Here is a 17,421-nt window from a genome sequence, read left to right as displayed (position 1 = left end):
TTAGCTCTTTGAGTAAATCCCACTTCAGCACACTGTGATCACTGCCACCTAGTGGTTCATTTATCTGCAGATTCTTAATGCATGAAGAATCACTGCTGATAATCAAATCAAGAGTATTACTCCCTCTAGTTGCCTCCCGAACATGCTGATGTAGAAAACAATCATCCAATAAATCCACAAAAGCCCTGCTAGTGTGTGAGTGACAAGCCCCCAAATTCCAGTCAATATCTGGGAAATTAAAATCTCCCATTATAAGACTCTCTGATTTGCTGGCCCACTCTATTTCCCTGTACAGTTTCTTATTATACTCATCAGAGTCATTAGGCCTATAGCACACTCCTACTCTCAATTTTGATCTCCCAATGCTTATGTCACACCAAACTGACTCAACACTGCACTGTCCAGCGATGTCGACTGGCTTCACTTCCTTGGTTTTTATGTGTTTCTTAACTAATAGCATAACCCCTCCCCCCTTCCTATCATGTCTATCCTTTCTGTAGACGTTGTACTCCCCAAATTCCAGTTCTGCATCCCTTATATCTGTGTGACACCACGTCTCTGATATCCCGACAATATCTGCCTTTGATGTTTTGAGCAATACCTCAATTTCATCAAATTTGTTTACTAAACTCCTGGCATTGGTGTACATGCAAGTATACCTGCACCTGTTTCTATTCTTAGCTACCCTAACACAACCCATGTGTTTACTTGTACCGCAATGGCTCCCAGCAGTCTCTGAAATATCATGCATCTTCTTTTTCAGGCTTCTGCTCATTCTAATAGAAGCAGTGCAAGAATCTCTTTCACCTCTGCCAGTGGCTACTATCAATCTATTGGTCTTTGTCTCCCCCCAAGCTAGCAGTTTTCGACCCATCTAACACTGCCTCGATAGCATCAGCAAATATTCTTGCACCCTTTCTATTTAAGTATATCCCATCCCTGTAGAAGCAATCTCTCCTGTTAACAAGTACAGTCCAGGCTGAAAAAAATTCTACCCTTTGAGCCTTGCACAATCTTTCCAGGGCCGAATTGATCGACAAGGCTCTCATCATATACTCCCTCCTATCATGTCTGGGGAGAATTGCAGATACTTTCAAATTCAACCCTAATTCTCGGCTTTTGTTCAACAGTGACCTGTACTTGTTAAGTAATTCTGCCGGTCTCCTACTCTTAATATCATTAGTGCCAATGTGTACAACTATATCACCTTTTGTGCCCTTAAAAGATGATATTCGCTCTACGTCATCAACCTTTGCCCCTGGCAGACATACCCTGGTCCTGTTCCACCTATCCTTTTTACAAAGCATGTTCCCCGTTTCCCTGACAATAGAGTCACCAACAACTACTAGTTCCTTCGGGACCAGCGCATTTTGCCTTGGGGGTTGCCTCTGTGTCACATGATGCCCAAGTGCAAGCTCTGGTGTTGATGTGGGCAGCTGAGAGCTTGATGGGCCCCTCAATTTAGTTTCTTCGAGGGCATCCACCCTGTCCTTCAAGCTCTCATACAGGCCCACAAGAACGCTGAGGTGTTGCCTGATATCGATACACTCCTTGCATCGCGCACACACACAAAGACATCCCCCATGGCAGTATCATGTCCCGTACCCGATTGCTCCGCAAACATCAAGCAAACAGTGCATTTTATAAGGCTGTGAGTCAGAGGACAACTGTCCCCCTCAGTTCTGCTCTGAGCCACAGCACTTCCATTAGCTTGAGCCTTTTGCTTTGCTGCTCTGGTCTGAGTCATGATTCTATTAATTTATTAATTAATTATAATCAATTATGTTATGCTATTAATTATGTTAAATATAATTAATTATGTTATGTTTGTAATCTAAGTCGTTATATGTATTTATTTAAAAGTACAATTTAACTGCTAACGAATTTCAACCAACGCTATCTAGTACGGTAAATAACTATCGTATCACAAAGGCGGGAACTTACGAACTTTATATCTACGGACACTTAAGTATTAATTAACTTTCAAATCTCGCTGTCTCAATTCAGAATAGATTAACAGTAGCCACTGGCAGAGGTGAAAGTGATTCTTGCACTGCTTCTATTGGAATGAACAGCAGCCTGGAAAACAAGATGCAGGATATTTCAGAGACTGCTGGGAGTCATTGCGGTACAAGTAAACACATGGGTTGTGTTAGAGTAGCTAAGAATAGGAACAGGTGCATGTATATTTGCATGTACACCAATGCTAGGAGTTTGGTAAATAAATTTGATGAATTTGAGCTATTGCTCAAAACATCAAAGGCAGATATCTTTGATATATCAGACGTGGTGTCACACAGATATAAGGAATGCAGAACTGGAATTTAGGGAGCACAATGTGTACAGAAAGGATAGACAGGATAGGAAGGGAGAAGGGGTTATGCTATTAGTTAAGAAACACATAAAATCCGAGGAAGTGAAACCAGTCGATATCACTGGACAGTGCAGTGTCGAGTCAGTTTTGGGCGACATAAGCATTGGGAGGTCAAAATTGAGAGTAGGAGTGTGCTATAGGCCTAATGACTCTGATGAGTATAATAAGAAACTGTACAGGGAAATAGAGTGGGCCAGTAAATCAGAGAGTCTTATAATGGAGGATTTTAATTTCCCAGATATTGACTGGAATTTGTGGATTGGTAACTCACAGACTAGCAAGGCTTTTGTGGATTTATTGGATGATTGTTTTCTACATCAACATGTTCGGGAGGCAACTAGAGGGAGTAATACTTTTGATCTGATTATCAGTAGTGATTCTTCATGCATTAAGAATCTGCAGATAAAGGAACCACTAGGTGGCAGTGATCACAGTGTGCTGAAGTGGGATTTACTCAAAGAGGTAACTACCATTAGGGGTAAAGGGAAGGGTTATTGCTTTCTTAAAGGCGACTACGAGGGACTGAGACAGTATTTAAATTCTATACAGTGGGACCAAATGATGTTACCAACAGCAAATTCAAAATGGGAAGCATTCAAAGAACTTATCTTGGAAGCTACTACGCTTTACATACCAACTAAGAAATATTATTCAAGGTTTAGGCCTAAATGGATGTCAGATGATCTGATGAGACATATGGCAGAAAATAAAAATGCTTGGGATACATATAAATTAACATGTGACACAGAAGCCTATGATAGATATAAGCTGGACTGTAACCAAATTACAAAGGAGATTAGGCAGGCGAAGGCAGATTTCGAGAAATCTTTGGCAAAGGATGCAAAGAAAAACAGCAAAGAGTTCTTTACTTATGTAAACTCTAGAAGGAAGGGGATGAATCAGATTGGTCCAGTTGATATCAATGGTTCAACTGTTGATGATCCTGCTCAGGTAGTTAACAAACTAAATGAATATTTTGCATCGACATTCACACATGAGGAGTTATTCAGCGAGGGGAATGCCAGAGGTCTATTCAACTCTGGCAGTAAGCTAGATAATCTTCTAATAACTGAGAGTAAAGTGGAGGAGAAATTGTTGAAGATAAACACAAGAAAGGCACCTGGGGTGGATGGGATCTATCCAGTTATATTAAAGGAGGCAGCAAAGGAAGTAAGCAAACCCTTAGTCATAATTATGAGAGCTTCCTTGGACTCAGGGGAGGTACTCATAGACTGGAGATATGCAAATGTGACCCCAATTCACAAAGGAGGATCAAAGGCTGACACAAGTAATTATAGACCTGGAAGTTTAACTTCTGTTCCAGGAATATTAATGGAGGCAGTGATTAAAGAAGCACTGCAGGATCATCTAGACAAGACTTCAGTTATAGCTCGGACACAGCATGGTTTTGTTAAGGGAAAGTCTTGCCTGACCAATTTGATTGGATACTATGATGCAGTCACAAAAGAACTGGGTGCAGGGAATAGCTTTGATATTATATATTTGGATCTTAGAAAGGCTTTTGATACTGTTGCACATGGAAGACTGCTGCACAAATTGGAGCAGTGTGGCATTGGAGGCAAATTACTCCTATGGATAAAGGAATGGTTGAGGGGGAGAAGACAGAGAGTAGTAATCAATGGACACTGCTCATCGTGGACTAATGTTATTAGTGAAGTCCCTCAGGGCTCAGTGTTGGGCCCAATTTTGTTTTCTGTGTTTATAAATGATATTGATGATGGTATATCAAGCTTAATGTCCAAGTTTGCAACCGATACAAAGGTTGGCAGGGTTGTTAAGGACACTACTGACGCTATTTTGCTGCAACAGGATCTGGAAAAGTTGAGCAGATGGCAAACGAATTTTAACATTGACAAATGTAAAGTACTACATATGGGAAACAGCAACTCCAGAGCACCGTATCAACTCTGTGGTACTACACTGACAGTGGTAGAGAATGAAAAGGACCTGGGGGTAATTGTACAGGCAGTTATGAAGTTCTGTGAGCAGTGCAGACAGGCTGCAAGAGTAGCCTATGGTGTCTTATCAATGATATACAGGAATTTTTCTAGCAGGGATAAGGAGGTGATTATTCCCTTGTATAAGGCAATGGTCAGGCCACACCTTGAGTACTGTATACAGGCCTGGAGGCCTCATTTCAAGATAGAGCTGCTGGAACGAGTAGAGAGAAGGGCAACAAGATTAGTGAATGGAACAAAGGGTTGCTCTTTCGAAGAAAGGCATAAGTTTTGCAAATTACAGTCTGGAGACTAGGCACCAGCGAGGTGATCTAATAGTGGTGTATAAGGCGTTGAATGGTTTGAGCATGCTCAATGCTGATGGGATTCTTCCTCTCGCTCAGAATAATCACCTGAGAGGGCATGAATTCAAATTGAGGAAAGACAGATGTAGGATAGACGTGCGGAAATTTGCCTTTAGCCAGCGGGTGGTTGGTTGGTGGAACAGACTTGCATCCCTTCTCATGGAAGTTGATAGCCTAAATAAGTTTAAGGCTCAGCTGGACAGGTATTTTGAACGAACAGAGGGTTGAAATGGGAGTGGTTTTTTTTTTTTTTTTTTTTGGCTGATGCTGCATAAGCTTGCTTTCTTGCATCATATGCCTCTACTAATACTAATGTGCCGAAAATTCCTTCTAATAAAATAAAGGCTGTTTTATTGCTAGATATTCTAATAAAATAAAGGCTGATTTACTGCTAGTGATGCACCTGCTCACTCTAATGCTGAGAGGTTAGTTAGCAGGGATGGGAGAATTAAATGTGTTTTTCTGCCTCCTATCACTATTTCACTGATACAATTGATGGATCAGGATGTAATTGTTGCTTGTAAGAGGTTGTATAAGAAGAAGTTTTTGGAAGAGGTGAAGGTTTTTTGGAAGAAACAGAAGACGCAGAAGAAGATACAAGAGCCACCGAGACACTGCAAAATTTACATGCATACAACATCAGATCTGCTATCTTCAACTTAGCAGCTGTGTGGAAAGATATAAAGATTACTTGGCCAATGCTTGGAAGAAGTTGTATGATGTAGATCCTGAAAGGGACTTTGAGGTTGAGGTGTCTAATTTTTGAGACACTCTTCTGAGGGCTGGCAACAAAAATGCAACTAAGAACGATGTTGAACAGTGGCTTGAAAATGATGGTGATCCGGGCTATCAAATTTTTAAAGATTGCGAAAAATGTTCTTCATGGAGAACAAGAGGACGATGACGAAGAGTCAGTTGCACCTCATCCTAAATTGTCCGTTATAAGACAACATGTGGATGACATCATACATTATATTGAATCATCATCAGACCCTGATGTGCTTCCTTATTATGAACATTTTTGAGAATTTCGATCTACAGTAATAAGAAAGCAGCACCAAGGTGTAAGGCAACTGAAGCTTGATGATTTCTTCAAGACCACTTCATTAACTGGACCTGTTTCACCAGAACCCTCTACTAGCAAGGAATTAACATCTCCGTATGTCAGCTCTTTCTGACTCTGAAAATTGTGATCCTTTCAATTAAGTTAATATTAATATTGAATATTATCTATCTTTTTTTAACTTTTTTTGTATGTTTTTTATTCAGCGGAATTTAAGAATATTAAAGTATTTTTTTCCTCTATAATGGATTTAAATGAAAAAACTAATGTTCAAATTGAAAACAACTTTGTGAGAACTTTAAGGGGGAAAAAAATACAAAAAGTGGTGGAAATACTCCATTTGTTATATTGTATAGTTTTTGATGTGTTTAATTAAAATAAAGTTTGATTCGTGTTGTAAATTTATTTTTATATTTTTAACAGATGTTTTAGTATAAATTACTCAATGTACATTATAATAATATTTTATTCATACTTATACATTTTAATAAAATTTTAATACATCCTGTACATTGTAAGTTCGTTATTAATACAATACAGTGAATTCTGGTCATTTGGCCACTGGTTAATCAGGGCAGCCGTTTATTTGGGACAAATCTTAAAGAACAAAACCCAATTGAGAGAATAGCCAGGGTTTACTTCGCTTAATTGGCACAACATGCCATTTAATCGAGGCAGGAGACCGCAGCACTTGAAATTACCATACTGTTGTTTCCGACCATACCACATTGTCCGGTCATATTTCTGGTGGCCATAACTGTTAAACAAGTAGCAGTTTCTGGTTTATTAAGCTTTTCTGTGAATGTAATCAATTATAAATGGATAGTACACTCGATCTTATTGAATTTGTGTTAATAACGACTCCTAGAATTCTGTGGGTTTATACGTTATTATGGTGAAATGTGTTTACACTTCCATGAAATCTTCAATCATATAAAAAAATAAATTTTCAGAATCTTTTCTTAATTTCTGTTTTTTAAGCTTCGTAACTTGTTACTCTGTTCTCACTTGCGCATATCATGTTACTTGCAATTTGTGTGTGCCATGTTCTTTGTTATTGTTTGCTTATCTTTTTTACTGTTTTAAATGTTAACCCCCACCCACAAATGTTAGTGAAAAGAAATATCAACTAGTTAGTATATACATATTACAGTACGTATTAATTAAGCTATGCACTTAAGCATAAATTGATTTTTATTTTACTAACCTGTGGAAAATATTCTTCTGATTTTCACATATCATTTAATTTTTTAATTGGTAAGGTAATAAAGTGTAAATTTGCTTAATATATCTTTACTTTTATAGCCTGTGAATAATATTCCTCCTATTTCACTAATTAGAATTGCTGTTTAATAGAATTAAAATTCAATTCATAATCATGATCACAATGACCAGCACTTACTACATGTTATATAGTGAACGTGATTACTGTGGTGATCCCATTGTAACGTGATTTGATCATACAGAAAATCAATCATAAAGCTGTATTTTGAACTATTTATGTGAAACTTCGCATAATTGGGGCAGCCGCTTAATCGAGTCAAAATGCACTAGTCCTGATGTGTCCCAAATAACCGGAATCGACTGTATATGCTTTTAAAATACATTCGATTTAACAGACTTTCGGCAATAGCGGACACCCCTTCCCCCAAGTTAGTCTGTTAAATTGAAGGTTTACTGTATCAAGAAAAATAAGCTGCATCTCTCAATAAATTCAAATTTATGGAATAGATTCTTTTACAAAAGTGTACTAGTCTGGGAGGACATACCAAATGTATGCAAAAATTTTATTGATATGGAATTTCAAATTGATGAAAGCTTATTATTTAGTTGGTTTTCTTTCCTTAAAAATTTAATCTTAGAAGAGTGACTAGTTTATGAGATCTTGTTGTAGTGACCATTGTTTTTTCTGAAGTTTACATTTCAAGAGTAGATCTCAGAAATAGAAAAATTACCTGCTTTTTGTTTGCCATTGTGGCACATAATGGCAATATTGAAAAAATATTTTTGAAAATTCATGATTCATTGTTCAAAATTATTCTTATTGGCTAACCTTGGCTCAGCTACACCAGTATTGAGCTCTCAAATTATATTCGAGAAAAATCTATGATTCATTTAAAAGATTTTCTAATTTATTAATCTAATATCAATCACACTAAAAACTATTTATATTTTCTTGAAAAATTTATTTTTCTGAAATGTAGTTTTAACACATCACATTAATAAAAGTATTGTTTAGAATGCTATCTGTCAACATTAATTGGTAAGGTAGGTGAAACTGTCTGGGTGTAAAAACCATTAATGTATGTTATGTAAATTAAATATAAACTTAACCTTATGAAAATTTTTATTGATCAAACTGTGATTAGGCAGAAAGAAGTACAGGCAATCCCCGTATAATACGATACTTCCACGACATGGTTTCGCCCTAACACGATTGATAAATTGCGGAAATCCTCACACAACATGGTATTTATATAACACGGTTAGATAATTGCAGCAAACCTAGAGTATTTTTGAGCTTTGGTGTGAAGAAAACTCTACTATTATGATGAATGTAATTTTAAACTTTTCCATTCTTTTTTGTAAATCCCCATGTTAGGTTCTGTGCTGTTGAACTTGTGAAAAAAAAAATCTAGATTTCAAAGTTTTATTACTATTGGATAACATGCTAGGCCATCCAAAAGATTTAAGTGATCCAAACGTTGAAGCAATGTTTCTACCACCTAATACAACTTCTTTAATTTACCTTTAAAACTCATTAAAGTAAGCAAACTCTTAGCCATAATTATGAGAGCTTCCTTGGACTCAGGGGAGGTCCCCATGGACTGGAGGTGTGCAAAAGTGTCACTAATTCACAATGGGGGTTCAAAAGTAGTTTAACTTGTGTTCCGGTGGAAATAATGGAATCACTGGTTAAAGAATCATTGCAAGGATCATCTAGACAAGACTGCAATAATAGTTAAGACACAGCATGGGTTTGTTAAAGGGAGGTCTTGTCTGACCAATTCGATTGGATACTATGATGTGGTCACAAAGGAACTGAATGCCAAAAATAATTTTGATATTATATACTTGGATTTCAGGAAAGCTTTTGATACTGTTGCACATGGAAGACTGATGTATTGGAGAGGTATGGCATTAAGGGTAAGTTGCTTCAATGGATAAAGGGATGGTTGAGTGAGAGACGACAGAGAGTGGTAATCAATGGACACTGCTCTTCATAAACAAGTGTTATTAGTGGAGTTCCCCAGGGTTTGGTGTTGGGCCCATTGTTGTTTTCAGTATTTATCAATGATATTCATGAAGGTATATCAGGTGTAATGTCCAAGTTTGCAGATGATACAAAGGTTGGCAGGGTTGTTAATGACAGTAAAGACAGTATGCTACTGCAATGGGATCAAGATAAGTTGGGAAAATGGGCCGAGAAATGGCAACTGAAGTTTAACATTGACAAATGCAAAGTACTGCATATGGGTAGCAGTAACCGAAGAGAAACATAGCAACTGTGTGGTACTTACACTCAGGGAAGTGGAAAGTGGAGAAGACCTGGGGGTAATTGTGCAGTCAAATATGAAGTTTGCTGAGCAATGCAGACAGGGCAGGTCATGGAGTCTTGTCAATGATATATAGGAATTTTTCTAGCAGGGACATGGAGGTGATTATCCCATTATACATGGCAATAGCCAGGCCACACCTAGAGTATTTGGTACAAGTCTGGAGGCCTCATTTTAGGAAGGATGTAGAGTTGCTAGAAAGAGTACAAAGAAGGGCAACAAGATTGGTAAGGGAAACAAAGGGTGCTCTTACCAAGAAAGGCTTAAGTTCTGCAAATTGCAGCACCTATAGAGTAGGCAACTGTGAGGTGATCTGATTGATGTGTATAAAACCTTGAATGGGTTGAGCAAGCTGAATGATGATGGGATTCTTCCTCTTGCTCAGACTAAGAACCTGAGGGAGCACAGTTTCAAATTGAGAGAAGATAGTTGTGGAATAGATATGTGGAAATTTGTCTTTAGCCAGTGGGTAGTTGATTGGTGGAACAGGCTTCCTTTTGTTGCGGAAGCTGATAGCCTAAATAAATTTAAGGCTGAGCTTGACAGGTATTTGGAACGAATGGAGGGGTGAAATGGGAGGTTTTTTTTTTTGTTGTTGATGCTGCATAAGCTTGCTTTCTTGCATTGTATGCCTCTACTAATGCTAATGCTGATTACATCAGAAAATCGTTACAATGGATTTTGGAAAAAATTGATTCTGAACGTATTGAAGTTTTGGAGGCACGGAAACATTTTTCAATTGTGGACTGTATTGGAATCATAGCTTTATCGCTCAGAGAAGTAAAACCAACCATCAAGATTAACTGCATGTTGGAAAAATGTATGGCCAGATGTATGTTCATTCAGGAAATGCTGTATGGTCAAATTGACAGAAAACAGAATCAGTGCGATAGTAGAACTCTCTAAGTTGGTAGAAGGGGAAGGCTTTGATGATATGACTACTGAAGATGTTCAACAATTACTGGCAGAAAAAGAGGCCAGCGAAGCAGATTTCATAGAAATGGCATCGGAGGTAAACCAAATCAATTCAGAGAATGATAGCGCAGATGAAAATTCTGAAGTTCCAAATTTTACACTAAAAAGTATAAAGGAAGTCATAAACTTAGCTGAGCAATTAGAATCTTATTTTTTGAATGCAGATCCTTCAACTAAAAGGAGCACAAAATTGAAAAGGGAGCTTCAAAAATGCTTAGCTCCATATCATGAAATTTACAAAGATCTATCAAGCAAAAGCAAACAAACCCAGATTACTTATTTTTTAGAGAGCAGAAGATACACGAAATCTAGATGCTGTAGAAGAAAGTTCAGCAGGTGAAGATATTTTGCAACAGAAAAAATGTTCTCATTTGATTGTGCTTGCAATGAAGAGGAAGAAAATTAAATGAATGTACATTATCTGGCATATATATATATCCCAGTTATTACAGTTCAGTTATTACTATTTTTAATAAAAATTAACTTTCAGATAGTTATAAAAAAAATGATATATTTTTGTTGGCTTTTGGAACGTAACCCCCCCCCCTTTTTTTGTACTGGTTCTTGGTCCCATATAACATAGTTTCGTACTACACGAGATTTTACCGGAACCTAACTACCATGTTATACGAAGGTTACCTGTAGAATAATGATTGAGTAAAACCTTTGGCTCCTGATTTATTTTATTGCAACACTGCCTAGTTATTCTTCAAATATATTAATGTAATTATTTTATGATATATTAAACCATTTTTTTTCTCTTTTTATAAATATTTCTGTATCATTTGTAGATCATATGTTACCAAATGTATATGTTCTCGTTGTCCTTTACTTTTTTTTTTATTTATTCTACATTTTAGGCTTAAACTCATTTTGTCCTGGTTGCAGCTGTCAGCACAACTGGGACAAAAATGGCATCTAAACGGGGATCTCAAAATTATACTAATCACAAGATCAGCATTTCAACCATTAGTACACTGATTTAAATGCGTTATTTTGCAATTATTTAAAATAAAATCCTTTTCCTTGTGATTATCCTAAATCATAACAATTTTTAGCCTGCTTCTCCATAAAATAAAATTATTATAATAATAATAAGACCAAACAGAGAATCTCTGAAACATTTTTGGAACATTTTGCAGTACACAGATCAATCATGGATTGGCTATTCTTGATATTTGAGATATTCGAATTATCTTTTCCATGCAGAAAACAATTCATATAACCACTGAATGCTTGTATTGGGAGACATGGTTTCTCATGTTAACTTTACTTTCAGTCTTGCAGATTCCTGCATAGCACATGAAATTCCAGTATATACAGCAAAATGTGAAATTTTTATTTATTAACATCATTTTGAATTAAAAATGAGTGTCTGCAAGGTCACTAAACAATGCAATGAACACTAATGTTTATTGCATTGTTTAGTGATATTGTATTAATTTTTTGTAATACTATTAAAATATTTAATACCAAAGTTTTATAACTGAAATATTTTTATTTATTATTGACAAAACAAATTAGAATGTTTCCTCTGTGTTCTAGGGTTGAAACTTTAGGATCAGGCAGTGACCATGCACCATTTTATTTCTATGGTGGAATTCCATCTATTAATTTTCATTGGGTAATAGATAAAGTAAGTATATCAGGAATGCATGATTCTTATAATTTGGCATGGTTGAAATTATTTGTAGAGCATTCTTTACTCTTCAACTGCTTTCAAGCTGCATCTAATTTTTAATATTTAAGAATAAACAAGGAGTTATCTTTTATTCGGTCAGAAGGAATTCTTCTTGATCAACTCTCCTTTTTTGTGAATTATAAAATAATAAAACAAATTGTCATTAAGTTAATCTAAAAATAATTCAAAACTCATAACATGTTCCATACTATCAATCCACGAGTAATCCAACACTCCCAGGATCGGCGTGGCACGCCCCAACCCGACCCCAAGAATATCAAACCCCCATGTAACCTCTAGTACTGAAAAACATTTTGTCAAAATTGCAAATCTAAATAGAAGTAAAATATTCCTAAGAGTGATAAAATTTAGATTAAAATCCACTGTAATTTCCTCCCCTTAAGCGGACCTAAACTTTTCGGCAAGTGTCTTGTTCACAGGGTGAAATAAAACTGACGGGATTAGTATGTATGGGAATTTATAAATGGGAAACTAATCTTTGGTATGCATGTGTTTCAAATGACCATGAATCAGAAATGAGGAATGGCCAACGGATATTGATAGAATTTCTTTGTAATTTCATTTCCAACGTTTTGGCAATTAATTAGCTTAGTATAATCATGTTGTATATTTAAAATTCTGGTCTCATTGAAAAGGAATGTGTGATTTTCATGTATCACGGGAAACACAAGTTTTGAAGCAATCGCACGCAAAAGCACAGACTGATGCTTCAGGTTGTTTTACCCTCAAGTCTAAGACTCATCTTGTAGATCCAATGTAACTAGAATCACAGTCCCCACATGTAATGTGGTAAACGAGGTCATGTGATTGCACTGAAGGTGATAATACAGTGTGATTCTTTAGTGTCATAAATAATTTATGGACAGGTTTTGCTATTATTTTCATTTCTGTACCTCTAAAAAGGTTATTAATTTGTCTGTTCCATTGTTTAACGTAGGGTATCGCAATAAACTATTTTTTACTTTTAATTCTGTCATTATTTGTATTGTTAATTATTCTATTTTTAGCTTCTAATTTTATACTATTGATAGATGTAATGGGATATCCTTTATTTAGGAACCTATTTGTCAGTTCTTCTATTTCTATCTGTAAAGAAGTATGTGTAGTAGAATATTTGAATGCATTTATAAATTGGTTTAACATGCTTGACCTTTTATAAGAATATGGGTGATAACTACTATAATATAGGAGCAACCCTGTATTTGTGGGTTTCCGATAAATACTAAAATCCAGGGGCTCACATCTGGTGAGTATGGGCTTGGCACACCCAGGACCTTGGGTGTGCCAAGGCAAATGGAGCAAATTGTTGCTATGGATAAAGGGATAGTTGAGTGGGAGAAGACAGAGTGGTAATCAATGGACACTGCTCTTGGTGGACTAATATTATAAGTGGAGTCCCTCAGGGTCCATTGTTGTTTTCTGTTTATAAATGATATTGATAAGGGTATATCAGGCTTAATGTCCAAGTTTGCAGATGATACCAAGGTTGGCAGGGTTGTTAAGGACACTAATGACAGTACGCTGCTGCAACAGGATCTAGAAAAGTTGAGCAGATGGGCTGAGAGGTGGCAAATGAAGTTTAACATTGACAAATGTAAAGTACTACATATGGGAAGCAGTAACCCCAGAGTAATGTATCAACTCTGTGGTACTACACTGACATTGGTAGAGAATGAAAATGACCCGGGGGTAATTGTGCAGGCAGATATGAATTTTTCTGAGCAGGGCAGACGGTCTGCAGTCACCTCTTTATCTAGCAGGGATAAGGAGGTGATTATCCCCTTGTATAACGAAATGGTCACGCTACACCTTGAGCACGGTATACAGGTCTAGAGGCCTCATTTGAAGAAGGATGTAGAGCTGTTGGAACGAGTACAGAGAAGGGCAACAAGATTAGTGAATGGAACGAAGGGTTGCTCTTATGAAGAAAGGCATAAATTGTTCAGATTACAGTGTCTAGAGACTAGGCACCTGTGAGGTGATCTAATTATTATTATTATTATTATAATTAGCCATATGGTTCAAGGAAGCCTGGGGCTTTTGCTGCACCAGCCAAAAAAAAAAAAAAAAAAATTTCAGTTACCCACAGAGAGAGAGAAGTAGAAGGAAATCACCAAGAAAGAGAAGAATGATGATATCCAGCTCAGGATCCTGGGTGTGCCAAGCCCATACTCACCAGATGTGAGCCCCTGGGGTGGGCTTACATGACACCAGGGGGGAGGGTCATATGAGCTCAAACCACTCAAACCATTCAGAGCCTTGAATGGTTTGAGCATGGTCAATGCTGATGGGATTCTTCATTTTGCACAGGATAACCACGTGAGAGGGCATAAATTGAAATCGAGGAAAGACAGTTGTAGGATAGATGTACGGAAGTTTGCCTTTAGCCAGTGGGTAGTTGATTGGTGAAACAGACTTCCATTTTTGTTGTGGAAGTTGATAGCCTAAATAAATTTAAGTCTGAGCTGGACAGATATTTGGAAGGAACAGTGGTTGAAATGGGAGCAGTTTTTTTTTTTTTTTTTTTTTTTTTGGCTGATGCTGCATAAACTTCCTTTCTTGCATCGTATGCCTCTACTAATGCAAATATCATTGACAATACCCCATGACTTGCTCTGGCAGCCTGTCTGCATTGCTCAGAAAATTTCATATCTGACTGCACAATTACTCCCAGGTCTTTTTCATTTTCTACCACCCTAAGTGTAGTACCACACAGTTGGTACATTTCTCTGGGTTTAATTCTACCCATATGCAGTACCTTGCATTTGAGAATGTTAAACTTCAATTGCCACTTCTCAGCCAATCTGCCCAACTTTTCTAGATCCTTTGCAGTAGCACACTGCCATTACTGTCATTACCAACCCTGCCAACCTTTGTATCATCTGCATATTGGACATTAAGCCTGATATACCTTCATCAATTTCATTGATAATGTACAAAACAAGAGCGGACCGAACACTGAACCCAGGGGAACTCCACTAGTAACATTAGTCCATGAAGAGCAGCATCCATTGATTACCACTCTCTCTCTCTCTGTCTTCTCCCACTCAACCACCCTTTTATCCATTGTAGCAACTTGCCCTTAATACCATACTGCTCCAATTTGTACATAGTCTTCCATGTGCAATGATACCAAAAGCTTTCCTGAAATTTAGTGTATGATATCAAAATTATTTTTTGCATCCATTAGCATTAGCATTAGTAGAGGCATATGATGCAAGAAAGCAAGCTTATGCAGCATCAGCCAAAAAAAAACAAAAAAACTTCCACTTCACCCCTCCATTCGTTCGAAATACCTGTCCAGCTGAGCCTTAATTTATTTAGGCTATCAACTTCCACAACAAGGGATGGAAGTCTGTTCCACCAACCAACTACCCGCTGGCTAAAGGCAAATTTCCGCACATCTATCCTACATCTGTCTTTCCTCAATTTGAATTTATGTCCTCTCAGGTGATTATTCTGAGCAAGCAGAAGAATCCCATCAGCATTAAGCATGCTCAAACCATTCAAGGCTTTATACACCTCTATCAGATCACCTCACCGGTGACTAGTCTCCAGACAGTGTAATTTGCAAAACTTAAGCCTTTCTTCATAAGAGCAACCCTTTGTTCCATTCACTAATCTTGTTGCTCTTCTCTGTACTCGTTTCATTCTCTACCACTCTCAGTGTAGTACCACAGAGTTGATACGTTGCTCTGGGGTTGCTGTTTCCCATATGTAGTACTTTACATTTGTCAATGTTAAACTTCATTTGCCACCTCTCAGCCCATCTGCTCAACCTTTCCAGATCCTCTTGCAGCAGCATAGCGTCAGTAGTGTCCTTAACAACCCTGTCAACCTTTGTATCATCTGCAAACTTAGACATTAAACTTGATATCCCATCATCAATATCATTCATAAACACCGAAAACAACAATGAACCCAACATTGAACCCTGAGGGACTCCACTAATAACATTAGTCCACGATGAGCAGTGTCCATTGATTACCACTCTCTGTCTTCTCCCTCTCAACCACCCCTTTATCCATAGCAGCAATTTGCCTCCAATGCCACACTGCTCCAATTTGTGCAGCAGTCTTCCATGTGCAACAGTATCAAAAGCCTTTCTAAGATCCAATATATAATATCAAAGTTATTCCCTGCATCCAGCTCTTTGTGACTGCATCATAGCATCCAATCAAATTGGTCAGGCAAGACTTCCCCTTAACAAAACCATGCTGTGTCCGAGCTATAACTGAAGTCTTGTCTAGATGATCCTGCAGTGCTTCTTTAACCAGTGCCTCCATTAATTTTCCTGGAACGGAAATTAAACTCACAGGTCTATAATTACATGTCAGCCTTTGATCCTCCTTTGTGAATTGGGGTCACATTTGCACAACTCCAGTCTCCAGTCAACTCCAGTCTATCTCATAATTATGGCTGAGGGTTTGCTTACTTCCTTTGCTGCCTCCTTTAATATAACTGGATAGATCCGTTCCACCCACAGATGCCTTTCTTTTGTTTATCTTCAACAATTTCTCCTTCCTTCTAGAGTTTACATAAGTAAAGAAATCTTTGCTGTTTTTCTTTGCATCCTTTACCAAAGATTTCTCATAATCTGCCTTTGCCTGCCTAACCTCCTTTGTGACTTGGTTACAGACCAGCTTATATCTATCATAGGCTTCTGTGTCACGTGTTAATTTATATGTATCCCATGCATTTTGCTTCTCTGCCATGTGTCTCATTAGTTCATTTGTGACTGCATCATAGCATCCATTTAGGCCTAAACCTTAAACAATATTTCTTAGTTGGTATGTAATGCCTAGTAGCTTCCAAGATAAGTTCTTTGATTGCTTCCCATTTTGAATTTGCTATTGGTAACATCATCAGTTGGTACCACTGTATAGAATTTAAATACTGTCTCAGACCATCGTAGTCGCCTTTACGAAAACAATAACCCTTCCCTTTACCCCTGATGGTAGTTACCACTTTAATTAAATCCCACTTCAGCACACTCTGATGACTGCCACCTAGCGGTTGCTTTATCTGCAGATTCTTAATGCATGAAGAATCACTACTGATAATCAAATTAAGAGTATTACTCCCTCTAGTTGCCTCCCGAACATGTTAATGTAGAAAACAATCATCCAATAAATCCACAAAAGTCTTGCTAGTGTATGAGTGACCAACCCACAAATTCCAGTCAATATCTGGGAAATTAAAATCCCCCATTATAAGACTCTCTGATTTACTGGCCCACTCTATTTCCCTGTACAGTTTCTTATTATACTCATCAGAGTCATTAGGCCTATAGCACACTCCTACTCTCAATTTTGATCTCGCAATGCTTATGTCACATCAAACTGACTCGACACTGCACTGTCCAGCGATGTCAACTGGCTTCACTTCCTTCAATTTTATATGTTTCTTAACTAATAGCATAACCCC

At 37.4% G+C, this 17,421-nt stretch overlaps 1 protein-coding gene across 1 annotated transcript in view; it reads left to right on the top strand.

The window, feature by feature from the left end:
- The window catches only part of LOC150081967 (N-acetylated-alpha-linked acidic dipeptidase 2-like), a 214,086-nt gene that overhangs the window by 109,777 nt on the left and 86,888 nt on the right, over positions 1–17,421 (top strand). The window contains exon 13 of the mRNA XM_090380384.1: positions 11,838–11,928. Coding sequence (XP_090236510.1) covers positions 11,838–11,928 — 91 coding nt within the window. The remainder of the gene's footprint in view (positions 1–11,837; positions 11,929–17,421) is intronic.

Source organism: Mastigoproctus giganteus, chromosome 8 (assembly GCF_048544385.1).
Source record: "Mastigoproctus giganteus isolate SK-2022 chromosome 8, ASM4854438v1, whole genome shotgun sequence".
Lineage (NCBI taxonomy): Eukaryota > Metazoa > Arthropoda > Arachnida > Uropygi > Thelyphonidae > Mastigoproctus > Mastigoproctus giganteus.
This window is presented reverse-complemented; position numbering and strand designations above follow the sequence as displayed.